The sequence below is a fragment of the Lacerta agilis genome, chromosome 4 (assembly GCF_009819535.1).
Source record: "Lacerta agilis isolate rLacAgi1 chromosome 4, rLacAgi1.pri, whole genome shotgun sequence".
NCBI classification, from domain to species: domain Eukaryota; kingdom Metazoa; phylum Chordata; class Lepidosauria; order Squamata; family Lacertidae; genus Lacerta; species Lacerta agilis.
The window spans coordinates 5,649,921-5,671,271 of NC_046315.1; the positions used below are offsets into that span (position 1 = coordinate 5,649,921).

Sequence of the window (21,351 nt, forward strand, 5' to 3'; positions counted from 1 at the left end):
ATATTTGTAATAGTTGTTTGGATACACTATATTTTTAATATGCTACAGCAGGTGTGATAATTTTATGCCCATTAAAATGGTCCATAGTTATATTTTATATGGACCATTTTAATGGGCATAAAATTATCACAACTGCTGTAGCATATTAAAAATATAGTGTATCCAAACAACTATTACAAACAGAATTTACTTTTAAAATAATATTTATTTGTGTATGTAACAAATGGAGCAACAATCTCCTGAACTGTTTACTAGTTTATGTGGAACCAAAAAAAAAAAAACTCCACAAAACAATTTTTAAAAAAGTAGTAACAATTAAGCATATTTCCTCTCCACGGTATTTTAAAAAAAAATTCTCATAAAGAGAACTGAAGAAGGAAGTGGGACTAAGTTTCAATGAATGGGCATGAAATTTAATCAGAATCATTTTCTGAGCTGTAATTAAGTATATACTTTCAGGCCCTTTTTGTTGCTCTATATTTTCTTCCAGTGCTTTGAGGCCTAGTGAAGAGGAGCAGAACCAAAGCATACCACACAGCATGCAAAAACAAAACTGAAACCTTTTTCTTTTCTGTTGACAACAGCACCTCCTTAAGGAAGAAATGTATCTTGTTCTTGCATTGGAGAGTTCAGTTTGTAACCTAGGACTTGCTTGTCCTCACAGAAATTAGAATAATCTGATACCATACATATTTTTTAGAAATGATTTATAAAATATTTGAACCCCTTACCTTAAAATATTTTATTCATCATGTTAAAATAACATAATCTATTTTTTATTTTTCCTATTTTTCGGAAAAAAACAGAAAGGTTTCAGGAAAATAAATGGGGGAAAACTGGTTTTTTCCAAATTTTTCCAGTTTTTTCTAGGCCTTCAAATCTCTAGGGGGGGGTGGCCCTCTAGCTGAAGAAGGCTCCCCACTCCTGCCCTAAGAGAGAGCCCTATTGATCGGCAGGAAATGTATTTCCACGTTATCAAAGTCGGGATGGGTTACCTTCCTCGTATCTGGGCCGCAAAAGGCTCCGGGCCGGAAAGCAGTTGGTGGGGCAGCAGTTTCCATCGTCCAGTTTATACATTCCTTTGGTAGCCATGTTGTCATTCTAGCACCTAAAGGCAGCAGGAAAAGCGATCAAAGCATTCCCTATAACAGCAAAGGCTCTCGCGGCTAAATCAATGGTTTCTTTAGCACCCGAGGAAAACAGAAAGCTGCCTTATACTGAGTCACATCTCTCCTACACCAGCAGACCCTCCAAGTGTCCCTATTTTCCTGGGACAGTCCCAGATTTACAGAAGCCGTCCCAGCTTCTGATTTGATCCCAGAATGTCCTATTTTTCCTTAGGATGTCCCTATTTTCATGACCGGCTTGTGCCATTGATTTCAATAGGTCTAATTGAAGCACAATTAATAAGCCTGGATCCAATTTATATACATGTTGGTTTGGATCCAGGCTCTCTTTTTATTTAAAAAATTAAAAAATATTTTAAAAGATCCATCTCATCCTGGATATAGTCTTTTTGTGCCACTGCCTTTGGGCAAGAGATATAGAACAATTAAATCAAGAACAAATAGATTAAAAAATAGTTTCTATCCAAGAGCTATAACCATCTTAAATGCTGTAACTAGAGAGTTGTGATGGGTATGTATGTATGTGTATGTGTAGCTGAAGTTTGTTCTGTGTTGTTTTTATGGGATGGCATCCAATTTCATTGTACAGTACATTGTCATTGTACTGTACAATGACAATGACAATATTGTCAAGACTCCCTGCCCCAGGGAGTCTTGACAATATTGCTCTGGGTGGGCCAAACACTGGGCTCATGTCATGAAGCTGCCTGCATCAGATCACTGGTTGACTGAATCCAGGACTGTCTGCTGTGACAGCTCACTAGGGCTGGGCGACACCTGGTTTTCAACATCGCAATATATCACCAGCTAAACATCCCAATATACTGATATATCACGATGACTGAAATAAGGATGGAACTATGTAGAGGCGAACAGTAGCGCTGGGCGATACCTGGTTCTCAACTTCATGATATATCACCTTCTAAACATCGTGATATGCTGTACTGATATATCAAAATGTCTGAAATAAGGATGGAGCTGGTATTCAACTTGGTGATATATCACTAGCTAAACATCACGATATCCTGATATACCACTGTCTGAAATAAGGATGGAGCTATGTAGAACCATTGGCTGGCTCCACGGTTTCCCCCACATTCTGATTTTTGCATAGCACACATACACACACATCATGATTCGTGATATATTGTCAGGTCAAAAATTATGAAACCGACATCACAATATGGATTTCAAACCGGTTTGGGATGCTATATTGATATATTGACCAGCCCCACTGCCCAAAGCCTTTCCCAGCCTTGATGCCCGGGACCCTTCTTCTAAACAGAAGTGCCAGGGATGTGCCACTTAGCTGCAGACCCTCAAACCCACAACTGTGAGAAAATGTGCATGGCACTGATTGAATCTTTAGGCCTGGCAAAATGTGCACGTACTCGGTGTCCTCACGTTTACATCATTCCCTTAGAATCATAGAATCATAGAGTTGGAAGAGACCACAAGGGCCATCCAGTCCAACGCCCTGCCAAGCAGGAAACACCATCAAAGCATTCCTGACAGATGGCTGTCAAGCCTCCTTCTCCGAGGAGTGCAGGGTACAGATGGAGCTGTGCCATTCTTTCCTCTCAAACAGTCATTAGAGGCAGGCCAGGGCAGCCAGAGAATGACTTGCTCCAGGCCAGCCAGGGAGCTGCATGTCTGAGCAGGGGTTTGAATCCAGGCCTTCCTAATTCAAGTCCAATGCTCCATTCCGCTATCCCACACGGGGCCTTGTCTACTGCCCGTCATTCCAAAAATTGCATTAGAATGCCAGAAGAGGCTACTGGATCAGGCCAATGGCCCATTGAGTGCAACATCCTGTCCTCCCAGTGGCCAGCCAGATACTTACTGGGAAGACCACCAGTAAGGTAAAAAGCTAAAGGACCCCTGGACGGTTAAGTCCAGTCAAAGGCGACTCTGGGGTTGTGGCGCTCATCTTGCTTCAGGCCGAGGGAGCCGGCGTTTGTCCACAGACAGCTTTCTGGGTTATGTGTTCAGCAGGACTAAACCGCTTCTGGTGCATGGAGGACAGTGACGAGTGCCAGGGTGCATGGAAATACCGTTTTCCTTCCCGTTACAGTGGTACCTATTTATCTACTTGCATTGGTGTGCTTTCGAACTGCTAGGTTGGCAGAAGCTGGGGTACAGCAACGGGAGCTCACTCCATTGCGTGGATTCAAACTGCCAACCTTCCAATCAACAAACCCAAGTGGCTTAGTGGTTTAGACCACAGCGCCACCAGTAGGAACTGGGCACAATGGACCTCTCCCCACTTGCGATTCCAAGCAACTGGGATTTAACAACATATGGCCTCTGATACTGGAAACAGAACAGTCATTGTGGCCAGAAGCAGAATATTATGCCTCTGTTGACCTCTACTTTCTCTCTCACACACAAGCCCCACCATAAGGGCTTGCGACTTCTGTGTACTGCTGCTGCTCTAAGTAAACCCACTTTGTCTGATGTCTTTGCTGAGCAAAGCAGCCTTGCTTCTATGACACAACACAAAGGCCACCTTCCCGCAAGCCTCCTCTGCAGAGGGGCAAGAGCACAGCAAGCACCATGGCATCGCGGCAGTGAGGAAGGTCAGCGATGCGGGTGACACATGGGGACGTGAGGGTTAACATCAAGCTGAAGCCATGGTGCAACGTTCCCAGAGAATGCCAGCAAGAAAAGACCTTCTCTTCACCGTCGCCTTGCACCAGCAACGGAACAAGGAGGAACCATGGCAGGAGACGTGAGGTATAGCCAGGAGTGTCGCAAGGTTCAGCCCCATTTGTTTAGAAGTCGCGGACTGACCCCCAGAAATCATGTCTTGTCTTAACGGTTTGGGTTTTATCAGATTAGCACGGTGGTGCGCTGAAGGCTCATCCCCTTCATAGGTTCAGCGGAGGCTCATAGCCTCATCCCCTGGGGTAGGTTCAGCGGAGAGGCAGTGACTGGCCCAAGGTCACAACTAGCGAGGTTCATCATGGCTGAGTGGGGATTTGAACCTTGGGCCAGTCACTGCCTCTCCGCTGAACCTACCTCACAGCGTGTTTTGTGGGGATTAAATGAGGAGGGGGAGAATCTCGTATGCCATCTAGAGGTCCTTAGAGAGGGTGGACAAAGGAGGGATATAAATACAATATATAATAAAATATGTGGCTATGGCAGGGACAGGCAGAGGACTGTCCCAGATTTCGTACCTTAAGAAATGCTGTAGGAATCTTCACATAAAATCCCGTTCCTTAAACTTCACCACAGCTTAAGTGTTGGAAACAGAGCTCAGGAGCTAGAGGCTGTACAGACAGGAGCAGAGCTGATTCTTGATAACTGGGGTCAAAGTGGGCCAGGATCAGTGTTTCTGCAGGTCACACTGCGACTTCCTCCCGTTGTAAATCAATGGTTGCCATTCATTCCTTGAAAGAAAAGCAATGGTCTATCCACAATGGCATCTGCTTCTGATGTATGTTTTGTCAAGATTAGGGCTCTATCTATCTATTTATTTATTTACTTATTGCATTTACATCCCACATTTTTCTCCGAGGAGTAAATGCTTCTCCCACTCATCACTTAATTCCCACAACAACCCTTCACGGTTGGGTAGGCTGAGAGGCGGTGAGCTTCGTGGCCATGTAGGGCTTTGAACCCCCGTTTCCCAGGTCATAGTATGACACTCTAACCACTACACCACACTGGCTCAAGCATGGGAGACTTGAACACTTTGGGCCCTCCCCCCCACCCCTGTCCTGATTGTTATTATTATTGTTCGAGGAGGGGCAGCATGTCAGCAACCTGCACAGGGAAAATGCAGCCTCTCCCATTTCGCACACTCTCCCTCTCACACAATCATAGGATTGTAGAGTTGGAAGGGGCCTTGAGGGTCATCTGGTCCAACCCCCTGCAATGCAGGAATCTTCTGCCCAACATGGGGCTCGAACCTACGACCCTCTTCGTGTTCTGCGGACTGAACTACCTACACCTCTCCAAGTACAATTCTACCTTCCAGGCACCCCGCAGCTGCCATGATGACTGGGATTTTGAGAGCTTACAATCCTTGCCTTTCCATCTCACACACCCTCCAGTGTCCTGGAGTATGATCCCAGCCCTTTCCCTTTTCCCATTTTATCTTCTCAGCAACCCTGCGAGGTAGTGCCTTGGGCTGCTGAGAAAGAAATAGAGAGAGAGAAATGTAGATATGACTGGCCCATTTTATCTTCACACTGTAGGGTTGCCACCTGTCCTGCATAATACAGGATTGTCCCGTATTTCGATGTAAAATGCTATGTCCTGTATTGATAGAGAGAAATACAGGACAAAATCTCTCTCTCTCTCTCTCTCTCTGCCTAGTTAGGGATCCTCTCTAAATGCATGTGTTTGAAAGCATGTGCAAAAGGTCATGTATTTAAGCTCTGGGTAGCAAAGCACAGCTAGATTTACACATTCATGTGTGTGTGTGAGAGAGAGAGAGAGAGAGAGAGAAATTCCAGAGGGGCCACCCTGTTAGGCTGCAATAGATTGTACTTGATTGCTTTGAAGTCACTTCAGCTCCAGGTGGAAAAAAAATCCCCCCTCCCGTTCATGGGCGTAGCCAGGGGGGAGCAGCTGCCCCCACCTAAATCAAGTAAATAAATAACAAGATTTAACTAAAAGTAGAAATTGTGGGAAGATTTTTCTGAGCCCTTGGGGTCAAAAGAAAGTAATTTAAAACAACTCTTGTTGAGACATTTCATTCTGAATCTGCTAGGTAGAGCCAGACAGAGGATGGTGACGGGTGGGTGTCCTCCACCACCACCACCCCAACATAAATCCTAGCTATGCCCGTGACCCTGTCCTGTATTTTCCCAGAACAAAGGTGGCAACACTACTTCACAGCCACCCAGTGCCTGGTGCTGCTGAGAAAGAAATAGAAAGAGAGGGGCAGAGAGAGAGGGGGGGGGGGAGAGAAAGAAAGAAAGAAAGATATATGAGAGAATGACTGGTCCGTTTTATTTTCACAGCAACCCTGCAAGGTAGTCCCTTGGGCTGCTGAGAAAGAAATAGAAATAGAAGACATAAACATAGACATGGATATAGATAGATAGATAGATAGATAGATATGGCTGGCCCGTTTTGTCTTCACAGCTGAGTGGGGATTGGGGGCAGGCCTGGGGCTCTGCACCCTGAGCCCGACCCCCTCACCTGTTCGGGGTCACCTGTCCAGGTGTGAGGCAGCATTGGGGGTGGGGAAGTCATAGAGGCCGAAGACCTCCAAGGGCTAGAAAGGCGGGGACAGAGAGAGAGAGAGAGAGAGAGAAAGAAAGAAAGAAAGGGAAGGAGGTTTGTTTTCATTCTCTACCACGCTTTACCTGGCCTTTGCCCCACAGCAGTCAGGCTACTCCGCCCCCTCCGGAGCAAGACCACCCCCACCCCCACCCCCGCTCGCCTTCTTTCCCTTTCCCCTTTACGAGGAGGCCCCGATTCCCATGTCCTCGCCCGGCCACGCGGTTGCCACAGTAACGAGGAAGCCGGAAGCCCAGGGGGAAACTACGCCTCCCAGAATGCCACGCGGGGCGGCGGCGGCGGCGGCGAATCCGGGCCATTGTCGCGCAGGGCGCGCCTTAGTTCTTCCCAGAATTCCACAGTCCATTTTTTTAAAAAAAGGAAAACCCCCCAATGCGCACGCGCACACGCACCGGCCTATCTCCCTCCATGTCCGCCGCCGCGTTCGAAACTACCAATCCCGCCGTCCCTTGCGCGCCCCGTTTCTCCCGCTCCCGGCCAATCAGCGGCGAACAGGTCGCTAAGCAGGGAGGAGGAGGCAAGATGGCGGCGAAAGGCGGCGGCGCTGGAGGAGGAGGTGGCGGCGGTGGCGCTAACAAGAATGGGATATTGGACAAGGTAGCCCGGGCTAAACGGGCAGGGGTCGTTCTGCTTCGAGGGAAGGGCCTCGGCGAGGGAGGAGGGAGCAAACAACAACAACAACCCACACGCGCCTGGAGGAAGGCAGTGGCTGGGAGTTCCGTAGGCTAAGGCTCCATCCATCAATTCCCAGAGGAGCCACAAGGCAGCTTTCCCCCTCCCCCAATTCCTGGCTCTTCACGCCGTTAGCGCGCGGAACTCGCTGCCACAAGAGTTAGGGGCCGGCCAGCAATTCGGGTGGCTTCGGAAGAGGAGGAGGCAAAAGCGCGGAGGTGCGGTGGCTGCGATGCCACGAGGGTCATCTAGTCCAGCCCCCTGCAATGCTGGGATCTTTCGCCCAATGTGGGGCTCGGGCCCGCGACCCTGTGAGCAACAGCCTTGTGCTCTACCCACTGAGCTCTCGTGTCACTGCTATCATGTCAGGATGCTGGGCGGGGGGCTAGGGGGTGTCCCTTTGGCCCGACCCAGCTGCAGGGCTCTTCCTTTATGTTGTTGGTGGCCACCCGCTGCTTTGGCTTTGAAAGAGGGGTGTTCATGGAGGAGAAGGCTGTTCACGGCAGGCCGTGCTCTCCCTCCCCTGCAACATTTCTTTGCACAATTTAAGAAGGTTATTGACAAGGTGTGCAAGGAAGGGCGACCAAGATGATCAGGTGTCTGTAAACTCAGCCTGATGAGGAACGGTTGAAGGAGCTTGGGATGTTTAGCCTGGGAAAGAGGAGACTGAGAGGAGATGTGAGAGTTGTCATCAAATATATGAAGGGACGTCACATGAAAGATGGAGCAAGCTTGTCTTCTCCAGCTCTGGAGGGTAGGACTCGAACCCATGGCTTCAAGTGACAAGAAAGGCGAATCCTGACTAAACATCAGGAAGAACTTTCTGGTGCTAAGAGCTGTCAGTATCACCTACACTGATTGGCAGCTGCTCTCCAGGGTTTCAGGCAGGGGATTCGCGCAGCCCTAGACTTCCAGAGTCTTGGAACAAATCTGAATTGTTGCCCTCCTGTGTAGGATTATAGCATGTTATCCACAGGAAGGCTTGCTTTCTGTCTCCCACGTTGGAAAGGGATGGATTCAGAATTCCCTTTGAACCTTGGGCAGTTGAAATGCTCCCGCTGTCCCAAGAAGGATGATGTGTACTTTAAGAGGGGTGATGTGTCTCTCTGTTTTAGGGTTGAAGCGAGTAACAGGAAGCAACCTGCAGAAATGGAAGGAGGAAGGAAGTTCATGGCATGGCTTAGCCTCTGACCGCTAGGCCACATTAGCTCTTAGTATCTTTATTAGGCAGGGCTCCATTCAGTCATACTAGGAGTTAGAATTGAGGGATGTGACTAACTTAGATCTATTCATTACACCAGGGGTCCCCAAACTAAGGCCCGGGGGCCGGATGCGGCCCAATCACCTTCTAAATGCGGCCCGCGGACGGTCCGGGAATCAATGTGTTTTCACATGAGTAGAATGTGTCCTTTTATTTAAAATGCATCTCTGGGTTATTTGTGGGGCCTGCCTGGTGTTTTTACATGAGTAGAATGTGTGCTTTTATTTAAAATGCATCTCTGGGTTATTTGTGGGGCATAGGAATTCGTTCATATTTTTTTTCCAAAATATAGTCCGGCCCCACCCAAGGTCTGAGGGACAGTGGACCGGCCCCCTGCTGAAAAAGTTTGCTGACCCCTGCATTACACCAAGTGAAACTTCATTTAATACAGCCTAGGGCTTATGCTTCAAGCTTATGCATCTTTTCAAAAGCCTGTGTTGGTTCCTGCTACAATGTTCCACAAGCATATGTATCTTAACAACTGTTTATAACCAAATGTGGGGGAGAGTTTTTTGTTTGAACATGCAAAATGGATCATTTATCCCGTATTTTCTCTCCTCATGAGGAGAGGGGCTTTCACTCTTTACCCCACCACAGTCCTGCTCTGATCTTCTTCTTCTTCTTGCGGTGTGTGTGTGGCATGGTCCCAACCTGGCCCTGCTCACAAGCAAACACCCTGTCGTTTAAAATGAAGCGTGTCAGGGCTGAAGACATCAACACCACGTCTTGTTTGGCCCTGAGATGCTAGAGCGGGGGTCGGCAACCTAAGGCCCATGGGCCACAAGCGACCCATGGGGGTTGTTTAACCGGCCCATGGACCCCTGCTGCCTGTTCGGTTGGCTCCTGTGAGCCACGCTAAACCGGCATGGAGCAGGGCAGGGACCGCCTTCCACGACACTGGCCAGCTTCCCATTGGCTGCAGGAAGCTCCTGCAGCCAGTGGGAAGCTGCGCACGCCTCCTCCGCGCCGGAAGGAGCGCCAGAAATAGCATTTGCGCGCGCGCACACTCCAGTCCACCACGGTGTCTGCAGGACCGTGAACCAGCCCACGCCACAAAAACTTTGCCGACCCCTGTGCATCGATCCACCCCTGACTGCAGGGGAAACTATTATAGATATTTCACGTGGGCTGTATCCAGCTAAGTCATACAAGAGCTAAGCCCATTGAAATCAATGGACTTGCGTTAGTCATGGCTAACTTAAGCCCATTGGTTTTAGTGTGTCTCCCCTCCCCTTGAGAATGACCTTGTTGGATGCAATCCAGTGTATTTATCGTCATGTATAATTGCAGGCAGAGGACTTTGGCAAGCTGCACCTGGTGTTCCTCTCTGCAACACAAATTATTCCGTCGCTGTCGGCGTTGCACATTTCAGGAGCACTGCGCTGAAAACATTCACTGGGCCCCGAATTGGAAATGGTCTGGGAGAGTTGATTATAAATATAATATAATATTGATTATAAATATAAGAGAGTTGATTATAAATATAAACAGACACACAAGATGACCGACCGCTTTCGCCTGTGATAATTGAGGTGCGCTCATTGATGCAGCTCTTGCTTGTGTTTTTGTTCCTTTACCTCACAGTGGAAGATTGATGACAAACCTGTAAAAGTGGACAAGTGGGATGGCTCGGCCGTGAAGAATTCGTTGGATGATTCCGCCAAAAAGGTAACATTTCCCTTCCTTGTGGAACAGCAGGGTATTTCCTTCATGGTTTTGCAGGCTTCATTTACTCCTCCTTGCTAGCCTCCTCAGCAGTCAGTTAGGGAATAATTTGCTAAATTCCTGTGTCTCTCCATCGCTCTGATCCCATGACTCCTTGAGCCCTTTAAGTTGCGGCCTAAACGGCCTTGGTCCAGTATATCTGAAGGGGCGTCTCCACCCGTATCAATCTACCCGGACACTGAGGTCCAGCTCCGAGGGGCTTCTGGCGGTTCCCTCCCTGCGAGAAGCCAAGTTACAGGGAACCAGGCAGAGGGCCTTCTCAGTAGTGGCGCCCGCCCTGTGGAATGCCCTCCCACCAGATGTCAAAGAGAATAACAACTACCAGACTTTTAGAAGACATCTGAAGGCAGCCCTGTTTAGTGTGTTTGATTGATTATTGTATTTTTATATTTTGTTGGAGGCCGCCCAGAGTGGCTGGGGAGGCCCAGCCAGATGGGTGGGGTGTAAATAAATTATTATTATTATTATTATTACTACTACTACTACTACTACTACCCTCCCAACATCCTCCTCCATCAAGCAGCTAGTTCCCCTTTGTAAGGCACTTCTGCCCCGGCATGTCACCATCCTCTGAGCCTGTCTTGGAGAAGAGCTGCAGGTGAGGGGTTTTTGAAGTTGCGTGGGGTTCGTAGCAGAAAAACCCCCACATCCAGAAGCCATAAATCTTGGCCGGAGTGGCGCTCAGCAGGCTTCTGTTGCGCAGCATAAATTACTTTCGATTTCAGCAGAGTTGAAAAAAAACGCAGCTCTTCTTTGGAAGCAAAAACCTGCTGCAAAGCGTCTGAAATAAAACAGTCTGTCACGAACTCAGCACGACTCTTGCATCTTTCAGCAAAGCGGTCTCTATTACAGCAAATCATAAATCACGCAAACACCGGGAGACAGAGCACACATCTCTGACCGGTTGTGAAGCAGCAACGAAAACGAAACCAGACACACTGAACTGGAAAAATCCACCAGCAGTATTACATACACATAAAAAGAACGTCACATCCCCTTGTGGGCAGGACGCAATTTGGAGCTGTGTGTAACCCTTTCAGCTCACTCCTCACAGGGGTCTTCAGAACAGGAGGTCTAGGTCGGATTTGCTCTTTCCTTTGTTAAATGTGCTTGTTCCCCCCCCCCCTAGGTTCTGTTGGAAAAGTACAAGTACGTGGAGAACTTCTGCCTGATAGATGGCCGCCTTGTTATCTGCACAATCTCTTGCCTCTTCGCCATCGTGGCTTTAATATGGGATTACCTTCACCCCTTCCCCGAATCCAAGCCAGTTCTTGCTGTCTGTGTTGTATCATATCCTTTTTTGGGGCGGGGGGCTTCAGACTCCCCACAAGCGTTCATTCCCCTTCATGGCTTGGTTGCCGAAGTCAGATCTAGCCTGCACTTAAGAGGGTGTCTTGTCAAAGCTGCCCCCAACCCGCTTGCACAAGATGGAAAGTGCAATTGTGGAGAGACCTGTGCCTTGTGGTGGTGGGGGGGGGGCGAACAGCTCAGTTGGTCGATTATTAGACTCTTAATCTCAGGGCTGTGCGTTCGAGCCCCACGTTGGGCAAAGATTCCTGCATTGCAAATGGTTGAACTAGAGTCGCAATCAAAATTATTTAACTCCCATTACAAATCGGGTTTATTATCAAAAATTTACAGGCTTTCAGCTGTTTGCAATGGGCAAATCAAACAAAAGCAATTGGAAATACAGTGGTACCTTGGTTTACAACCATAATTGGTTTGGGAGATCCGGTTGTAAACCAAAACAGGTTTAAACCCAAGGTGCGCTTTCACCAATGGGGCCTCCCCCCCCCAAATTGGTTTTAATCCCCCCCAAAATTGGGTTATAATACAAAAAAAGGGAACGCACTTCCGGGTTTGAAACAAAATAAAAAAAATTCCTTCCAGTAGCACCTTAGAGACCAACTGAGTTTGTTCTTGGTATGAGCTTTCGTGTGCAAGCACACTTCTCCAGATACACTGAAACAGAAGTCACCAGACCCTTATATATAGTGAGAGGGTGGGGAGGGGTATTACTCAGATGGGTGGTGGGAAGGTGAGATTGGCTGATAGGTGTGGTAAACCTGTTGACGACTGATAACGACTGTGATTGGTCTCACAGGAAAAAGCAAGGGGTGAGATGGCTAAAAATAGCTGTATCCGGGTTTGACGTGATTGTAATCCAAAACGGTTGTAATCCAAAGCAGTTGGAAACCTAGGTACCACTGTAGCTCGACACAACAGATTCTTCAAGTGGTTTCCGCAGATTCAGCTGAAAATGCAACTTATACAGTGGTACCTCATTTTAAGAACAGCTCTCCCTGTTTACGAACGATTCGGTTTACGAATTCCGCAAAACCGGAAGTAGTGTCCCGGTCTGCAAACTTTACCTCAGACGAAGAACAGAATCTGAATGGTGGAAGGGAAAGCGCGCCTCGGTTTAAGAACGGTTTCGGTTTAAGAGCGGACTTCCGGAATGGATTAAGTTCGTAAACCGAGGTACCACTGTACGTTGATATTCACTAGAATGTCAAACGCAATGGGTTATAAAGCAAGCAACCACAATGAATTCATCAAGACAATTCAATACAGGCATAGTAATACATAGCATTGCCATGATACTTCCTAATCACATGGAACCTTACTCCAGAACCCTGTCCACACAAGAGGAGAGGCCACACTGCTGGGAAAACCCCTTTCTGATTTCTTGCGATTTTGTATAGGATTGCAGAGTTGGAAGGGATCCAGAGTAGTCCAGCCCCCCCCCCCACAATGCAGGCATCTCAGCCCATTGTCTCCTCCTAGTGTTAAAGGAGAGCCAGTGTGGTGTAGTGGTTAAGAGCGGTAGACTCGTAATCTGGTGAACCGGGTTCGCGTCTCCGCTCCTCCACCTGCAGCTGCTGGGTGACGTTGGGCTAGTCCGGGGGTCAGGAACCTGCGGCTCTGGAGCCGCATGCGGCTCTTTCGCGGCCCTGCCGCAGCTCCGGGGCGGCTGCCTGGGGCGCGGAGGTGACGCGGAGTGGTGGGGGCACTGCGCCTGAGAACTCCTCGGCCGGAGGGAAGACGCGCCAGCCCTGCCCGCGATGGAGGGGCGGTTTGCAGGGGGCAGAGAGAGAGGGAGGGAGGGGGCAGCCGGGGGGAGGCGTGGGGGGCGGGGCCTGGTGCGACGGCGGCAGCGCAGTTGGCGGAGCGGAGCGGGGCCGTCCCCGCTGTGGCCCGCCACTGTGAGCGTGCAACAGGCGCTCCTCCTTCGGCTCCGGGGCGGCTGCCTGGGGCGCGGAGGTGGCGCAGAGTGGTGGGGGCACTGCGCTGCGCTCCTGGCCCGCCTGGGCTGCGCCCACCGCGCCGTCCTCCTGACCCGCCGCGCCTGCCCGCTTCCCTCCTTGGAGTGTCGGGCCCGGCGGGCGGCTGGGGTGTCCTTGTGGGGCTTGGCTCCGTTGCGCCTTCCCCGCCCCCGGAGAGGCGGGCGGGCGGGGGACCTTCCCGGCGTCGGTCGCCGGATGGTGCTGCTGCCGCCTCCGCCTGGCTTTGCTGCTCTGCCTCGCCGTCCGGCGCCTCTTTGGCAGCGGGATCTGGGGGGCGCCCGGGGGCCCGGCCGGGACTCGGAGCCTTCCTGCGCCGCCGTGCAACAGGAAGGCCGGGTGGCGGCGGCGAAAACGTCCGGGCTGCTTCTGAAACCTCCGCCAACCGGTGCTTCGCCAGCGCTCGCTGCGGGCGGTGTACATGCTCAACGATGGCCCCAAGGGCGGCTCGGGGGCCCGGAGCCCCGAGGCCGGCGCGCTGCAGAGCCTGGCGCGATTCCCCCCCCCAAAAAAACTGTTTTTTGCTTTTTGGCTTTTTGCCTTGCTCTCCCACCCCCCCTCTCTTTTTTTCCTCCCCTCCTTTTTTAATCCAAGGGGAGAAATCCCATTTTTAAAACAAACAAACAAACGAAAAATAAACAAACACCCCCCACAGCTGCTGCAGCCACTCTATTTGAATTTTTATTATTACCCTTTTCTCCCTCTATCCCCCCTTTTTCTTTTCTCTTCCCCTTTTGTTTTTGTTTTCAAAAAAAGGAAAAAGAAGAAAAAGATTTCCCCCCTTTATTTTTATTTTTTAAACTACTACATATTTTTAATAGATATTCTCCCCACCCCACCCCACCCCCAATTTATATTTTTCCACCCCACTTTTCCATTCCCACCCCTCTTTTTCTTTCTTTATTAATTCGCTTGCCAACCTATCTTAGAGGGGGAAGCCCTCTCTCCCACCCACCCCACCCCCAATTTATATTTTCCACCCCACTTTTCCATTCCCACCCCCCTTTTTCTTTCTTTCTTAGTTCGCTTGCCAACCTATCTTAGAGGGGGAAGCCCTCTCTCCCACCCACCACACCCCCCCAAAACAACTTTGAGCTGAACCCAAAAAAACGGGGGTAGATCACTGCTGAAAGTAGATCACAGTTTCTTGGGAGTTGGCCACCCCTGGTATAAGACATGTAACTAGAATAAAAATTTTAAAAAACCAAGCAAATAATTGTAATAACTACTGTAATAAAGCACTGCTATAATTATATATAATTTCCCTAAAATTTTGGTTTCATTCGCCTTTCCGTGCTGAAATGTCACAACCTGAAGGACCATGGCTTGCCCCCCCCCCAGTTTTGATCCTGGGTACGCCCCTGAGTCAATGCAAAAAAGTAAGAACTTATTCTTGTTGTTTTTACTAATTATACTTTGCATTGGCTCCTATACGTTATTTATTATTATTGCATTAAGGTAAGAAACAATATATGCAGCGTTATATTTGTTTTAAATGTCGCAATGATTTTGTGGCTCCCAGGTTTTTTTTTTCCCCTTTGGAAACGGGTCCAAGTGGCTCTTTGTGTCTTAAAGGTTGCAGACCCCTGGGCTAGTCACATTTCTCTGAAGTCTCTCAGCCCCACTCACCTCACAGAGGAAGGGAAAGGAGAATGTGAGCCGCTTTGAGACTCCTTCGGGTAGTGATAAAGCGGGGTATCAAATCCAAACTCCTCCTCTTCTCCCATCCGATTTGAAAGCATACTGGACCATTGCTTAGCTTTGCAAATGCGCTGGCAGTTTTATTGCCTCTCCCGTCAAGTGGGATTGAGCCCGGTGGCATTCCTCGTTTGCAAAATCGTCAGATCCGGGCATGTGGCTTTTATGGATCAATAATTCTCTTCTCCGACTCTCTTTTCCTTAATGTTGCCCCACGTATTTTGTTATGATGGGGATTCTGACCATCTATACCTCGTATAAGGAGAAGAGCATCTTCCTAGTAGCACATAGGAAAGATCCAGCTGGAATGGATCCCGATGACATCTGGCAGCTTTCCTCGAATCTGAAAAGGTACCCGCCCTCCATCGTGCCTCTTCTCTCTCCTACCGCCCCTGGGAGAAACCTTACAACGATATTCAGGGCTTTTGAGTATTCTCTCCATTTCTGTATTTGTACCCTGCAGCTGTAAGGGGCTGGTTTCGGCTATCGAATTTGGCGCCCTGAGAATCTCGGTGGTCATTTGTTTCTGAAAGAAACACAAGTTTCTAGCCCTGGGTGTTGAGCATGTCAAGAGGCGGAGCACCTGTCTTGCAGGCAGACGGTCTCTGCTTACATGCCTGACGTCTCCAAGCAGGGCTCCCAAGGACCCGTCTGAAACACTAGGGAGCTGCTGCCTGTCAGTGTAGACAGTACTGAGCCAGATGGACCCAGTAGTCTGACACTGTGTTCCTGCATAAGCTGAAACGGCATAAGCCAGAGGTGGGCAGCTGAGCAGAGTTTCCAAGGTGTAGGAGGTGGGGTTCCTGAGATCTGCATATTTCCTTGGCGACCAGAATAAATTGGGCCAGGCATAGGCAAACTCGGCCCTCCAGATGTTTTGAGACTACAGTTCCCATCATCCCTGACCACCGGTCCTGTTCGCTAGGGATGATGGGAGTTGTAGTCCCAAAACATCTGGAGGGCCAAGTTTGCCTATGCCTGAATTGGGCCCAGTAAGCAAATGTGGTGCAGCTCTAGTTAATTCACAGAGTTCGCTCAGGTCACAAATGTTGATCCTTGGTGCAGAAGCAACATCTTCCCCCACAGAACATGTTCAGCCGTGCCTTGCCATTCTCAGTTCCCCATTTCTGCCCTCTTCCCGTTTGCCAGCTGTGCCACCTCATTTATTCTATTAATTAAATTTATATACAGTGGTGCCTCACTAGACGAAAATAATTCGTTCTGCGAGTATTTTCGTCTAGCGATTTTTTCGTCTAGCGAAGCACCAATGCAAATCGTGGTTTTCGCTAGACGAAAAAAAAAATTTCTGTCTTGCGAGGCAGCCCCATTGACAAATTCGTCTTGTGGGGCAGCCTTCCGCTAGACGAATGCCTTCGTCTAGCGAGTTTTCGTCTAGCGAGGCATTCGTCTAGCGGGGCACCACTGTATAGCCCTTCATCAAAAGATCTCGGGGCAGTCCACAGAATAAAATACAGTATAACAACAAGTAAATTAAGTAAAACCAAACAATAACCCCCACTTCCCACAGACCCGTTTATAAGGCTCCCAGCAAAGTATTAAAAAGACAATAAAACATCAAAACTATTAGGTTCAGCTCTATAATGCAGCCGCAACCGGGACTTAGATGGCTTAACCTCCAGCTCTCCTTCACCAACTGTCTCTGCTCCTGCAACCATCTCTCTAGGTTTGATGACAAATACACCCTGAAGATGGCATTCATCAGCGGCAGAACCAGGCAGCAGAGGGAGGCGGAATTCACAATTTCCATCGCCAAATTTTTCGACTGCAACGGCACCTTAGTCATGGAAGCCTTTGAGCCAGAAGTCTCCAAACTTCACGACAGCCTGCTCACAGAGAGGAAGATAAAGTAGGCTCCGTCCGGCGTCCACCTTCCCCGCTGGGCTCATGCTGAGTTTAAGCCAATAAAGCAAAATAGCAACGAATGTTAGCCTCTGTTTTTGTCCTGAGATCCTCTCTTTCTCTTTCTCTTTCTGTTCTTTCTTCCATTCTCTGTCTCTCTCCAGAGGGGGGGGGGAGATTTTAAATTTCGGACAAACAAAACAGATGCAAAGATCCAGCCAGGATTCGCTTTGCCTTGCTTTGAGAACGTCTTCAACCTGCTCCATCAGGTTCCTTTGCTACTATGAAGGTGGATTTGCTAAGGACTCTCAGAAGGGGGTAGGTTTCAAAACCCTCTAGAATTATTTTTATTTTAAGATGGCAAGTGCTTTAGGAGGCAGCCCTGCGCCACGCAGCATTTATCACAAAAGCTGTGCTGGATTACTTTTTGTCTTGGCTGCTGGCTGCGAAAGGATTCTTAGCTTTTATGTTAGGGATTCAAGACAAGACTTGCATTATTAAGCCCAGCGTTGTCCATTTGCAAGCAAGTTTTGATTTTTTATATATATTTATCAATCAGGCGGAAGGGAAATGGTTCTTTTTTTTTTTTAAGAAAACCTTTTATTGTATGGGAGAGAGACCTGGGAAGGAAGCTGAGTAAATCTGCCAGGGTGTATTTCAGGACAAAGGCAACGGCAGGAGTTTTAAAAAGAAAACGACAAGGAGGGGTTTAAAATCCATTCCATCTGTTTTTTGTCCCATCTGGTGCATTTTATTCATGCTGAAAAATCGCTTCCTTCTATCCCTTCTGTGAACAAGCATTTTCTAAAATGACTTTTTTCTCCAATAAAAGGAACAAATTTATGTCAAAACAGTGTGAAAGTGTTAATGGGGTTGGGAGTGGAATCAAAGCAGTCCTGTTGTCTCTCTCGCAAATATAATGGATTGTGTGACCTCAAGACACACACATATACATAACACAAACGTACACCAGCAGCCAAATTCGGAAACCTTTTTTAAAATATGAATTTCTGAGGTTTGATGGCTCATAACAGCAGTCTTTTAAAAGAGTAATACCATAAGATAATATATTAAATGTTGTTGTTGTTGTTTAGTCATGTCCGACTCTTTGTGACATGGACCAGAGCACGCCAGGCACTTCTGTCTTCCACTGCTTCCCGCAGTTTGGTCAAACTCATGTTAGTGGCTTCAAGAACACTGTCCAAACATCTCATCCTCTGGCGTCCCCTTCTCCTTGTGCCCTCCATCTTTCCCAACATCGGTCTTTTCTAGGGAGTCTTCCCTTCTCATGAGGTGGCCAAATTACTGGAGCCTCAACTTCAGGATCTGTCCTTCCAGTGAGCACTCAGGGCTGATTTCCTTCAGAATGGATAGGTTTGATCTTTTTGCAGTCCATGGGACTCTCAAGAGTCTCCTCCAGCACCATAATTCAAAAGCATCAGTTCTTCGGGGATCAGTCTTCTTCATGGTCCAGCTCTCACTTCCATACATCACTACTGGGAAAACCATAGCCTTAACTATATGGACCACATTGGGAAGACTGATACATATAATAATAATAATAATAATAATAATAATAATAATAATAATAATAATAATAATAATAATAATAATGCAACAAACAAGGCAGTGACGTCAGGAAGAAGCTGAATTAATTTTAGTTGAGAAGCTGCCTTCTACTGAGTCAAGGACCTGCATGCAAGGAGATGTTCTCCCACTGAGCTCCATCTCTTCCCCCAGCCAATGCTTTTAATCTGAAGCCTTCTGGTAAAGAATTAACAATGTCACCTTTCCACCCACAAAAAAGCGACTTACAACAACAAAAACAGCGATACATCTCAAAATCAATCTCGAGAACAATTTCGTAAAGGGAATAACAAAACTGCAATATGATAGCAGATACAGTACGATCACATCTTATGGAATCAGAATTGTAGAGTAGGAAGGGATGTCAAGGGGTATCTAGTCCGAGACCCTGAAATGCAGGAATATTTTATGTGCATTTAGCCTGAACAGTTTGAGCCGTATGTGGGTGCCTCCGCTCATGGATTGAGGGGCTGATGAGGTCCCCTTCACCATGCGGCAGCTAGACTGGTGACTGGGAGTGGCCGCCGAGACCACATAACACTGGTCCTGAAAGACGTACACTGGCTCCCAGTACGTTTCCGAGCACAATTCAAAGTCTTGGTGCTGACCTTGAAAGCCGTAATGGCTTTGGCCCAGTATTCCTGAAGGAGCATCTCCACCCCCATCGTTCAGACCGGACACTGAGGTCCAGCTCCGAGGGCCTTCTGGCGGTTCTCTCCCTGCAAGAAGTGAGGTTACCGGGAACCAGGCAGAGGGCCTTCTCGGTAGTGGCGCCCGCCCTGTGGAATGCCCTCCCATCAGATGTCAAAGAGATAAACAACTACCTGACATTTAGAAGACATCTGAAGGCAGCCCTGTTTAGGGAAGTTTTTAATGTGTGACATTTTAATCTTTGTCGGAGGCCGCCCAGAGTGGCTGGGGAGGCCCAGCTGGATGGGGGGGGGTACAAATAAATTATTATTATTATTATCATCATCATCCACAGACAGCTTTCCGGGTCATGTGGCCAGCAGGACTAAACCGCTTCTGGCGCAACAGGACACTGTGACAGAGACTAGAGCGCACGGAAACGACGTTTACCATCCCACCACAGTGGTATCTATTTATCTACTTGCGCTGGCGTGCTTTCGCACTGCTAGGTTGGCAGGATTAAGAGTGTAAATTAAAAGCACTTAAGAAGTGTTTCTAATTATCTTAAGTGTAAATCACCGCAGGGCAGTAGTCTACTTAATAAATTAACTGTGGCCATAAAGGAAAGTTAATTCCTCACGCAGCACATAGTTCTATGGAACTCTCTTCCGCAGGAAGTCAGCGATGGCCACAAACTTGGATGGCCGAGGATTAGACAAAATCAAGGAGGAGGAGAAGGCTCTGAATGGCTTCTGTCCACAACGGCAAATGCTGTGTCTCCATGATCTGAAGCAGGAGGGATGGTGTGTTCTTGCGCTTGAATCCTGCTTGTGGGTTTCCTGAAGGCATCTGGTTGAGAAATTGGAGAACAGCATACAGGACCGGATGGACCATCGGCCAGCAGGCTCTTTTTAGGTTCTTGCATAATTAAAACCAGTCTGGCTTGTCCCTGACACACACATTCCCCTTCATGTGGCAACAACTTTTTATCTGCAACACCCTGGCTCTTGACTAACCTCCTTTTAAGCGGCGGATAAAAACCTTTCTGTTTTGGCAGGCCCATCTAGACACCTGTCTTGTTGGCATTTCTCTTTGTTCTCAATGAAGGCTTCGTGTTCATTTGCTTGCAATTGGGTTTGAGTCACATCATTTCACATGCACTGCACGGAGAACGCTTGTTTCGATCAATGAGTTTGCTGGGCTGTTTTTTGGTTTTGGTTTTTAGATAAGTGAACAATGCACCTCCCCAATAAACCAAGCATCCCAAGCTGTTTGAAAGTCCCTTTTCTGCAATGGTGCCTCACCTGCGGAACTTCCTGCCACCGCCTCTTTATCTGCTTTCCGTCAGCAATCGAGAATATTGCCGTCTTAAAAAGTTTTCTGCTTAGGTTGTTGATCCCTGGTTATCTTCTTTTGCACTTTCGTCTTTCCCTGCTGTTTTGCCGCTTGATAATTTGTGCTTTTGGCGTCTGGAACGTGGCCACTTTGGGGCTTGCTTTCCTTGTCTTGCAAGCTGCTTTCAGCAGCTCCATCACCAGGGCCGGATTTAGGCTTGATGAAGCCCTAAGCTACTGAAGGTAATAGGACCCTTTGTATGTCCAGCTGTCCTTTGTCAACAACAAATGGTTGCTGTTTTTTGTGTTGAATATAGTCTGAAAAAATATGAACAAATTCCTATGCCCCACAAATAACCCAGAGATGCATTTTAAATAAAAGGACCCATTCTACTCATGTAAAAACACACTGATTCCCAGACCGTCCACGGGCCGGATTTAGAAGGTGATTGGACCGCATCCGGCCCCCGGGCCATAGTTTGGGGACCCCTGGAAGAGAGGAAGCCAATGTGGAGCTCTCGAGATGCTGCTGAACTACAACTCCCATCATCCCCCTGCTAGCATATCCTGTGGTTGAAGGTGATGAGAATTGTAGCCTAACGTAGGGTTACCAGACGTTCCCGTTTTCCGGGGACAGTCCCCGGATTTGTGAATAGGTCCCTGGACAAATTCCATCCCCGGAATGTCCCCGGATTTCATCTAATGTCCCTGGGAAACACAGTAGCCACAGTCTCAGCGGCCCGGAGCAGTTGGCTCTGGCTGACCAGGAGCTGCTCGGAAGTCCCCATATGGTGGTGGTGCAGTGGCTCAAAGATGCAGCTTCCGGGCTGCTTTCACCTTCCCTGACGCCTGCAACTAAGCTGTGAAGGGAGGGTTCATGCTGCCTAGCGGAGCAGCCTCCCAACTCCTACTTG

The 21,351-nt window shown here is 48.3% G+C and overlaps 2 protein-coding genes across 2 annotated transcripts in view; one reads left to right on the top strand and one right to left on the bottom strand.

Annotated features, from left to right (window-relative positions):
- Positions 1 to 6,522, bottom strand: part of XRRA1 (X-ray radiation resistance associated 1) — a 32,774-nt gene extending 26,252 nt beyond the window's left edge. The window contains exons 1-3 of the mRNA XM_033145825.1: positions 6,452 to 6,522; positions 4,310 to 4,522; positions 996 to 1,108 (exon numbers count right to left, since the gene is read on the bottom strand). Of these exons, the coding sequence (XP_033001716.1) occupies positions 996 to 1,092 (97 nt within the window). The 5' untranslated portion in view covers positions 1,093 to 1,108; positions 4,310 to 4,522; positions 6,452 to 6,522. The remainder of the gene's footprint in view (positions 1 to 995; positions 1,109 to 4,309; positions 4,523 to 6,451) is intronic.
- A 317-nt stretch (positions 6,523 to 6,839) lies between these two features.
- Positions 6,840 to 16,969, top strand: SPCS2 (signal peptidase complex subunit 2). The gene is made up of 5 exons (XM_033145946.1): positions 6,840 to 6,983; positions 9,904 to 9,987; positions 11,174 to 11,334; positions 15,243 to 15,377; positions 16,711 to 16,969. Exons 1-5 carry the CDS (start codon positions 6,909 to 6,911, stop codon positions 16,895 to 16,897), a joined length of 642 nt encoding a protein of 213 aa, XP_033001837.1. The 5' UTR covers positions 6,840 to 6,908; the 3' UTR covers positions 16,898 to 16,969.
- The last annotated feature ends 4,382 nt before the right edge of the window (positions 16,970 to 21,351 follow it).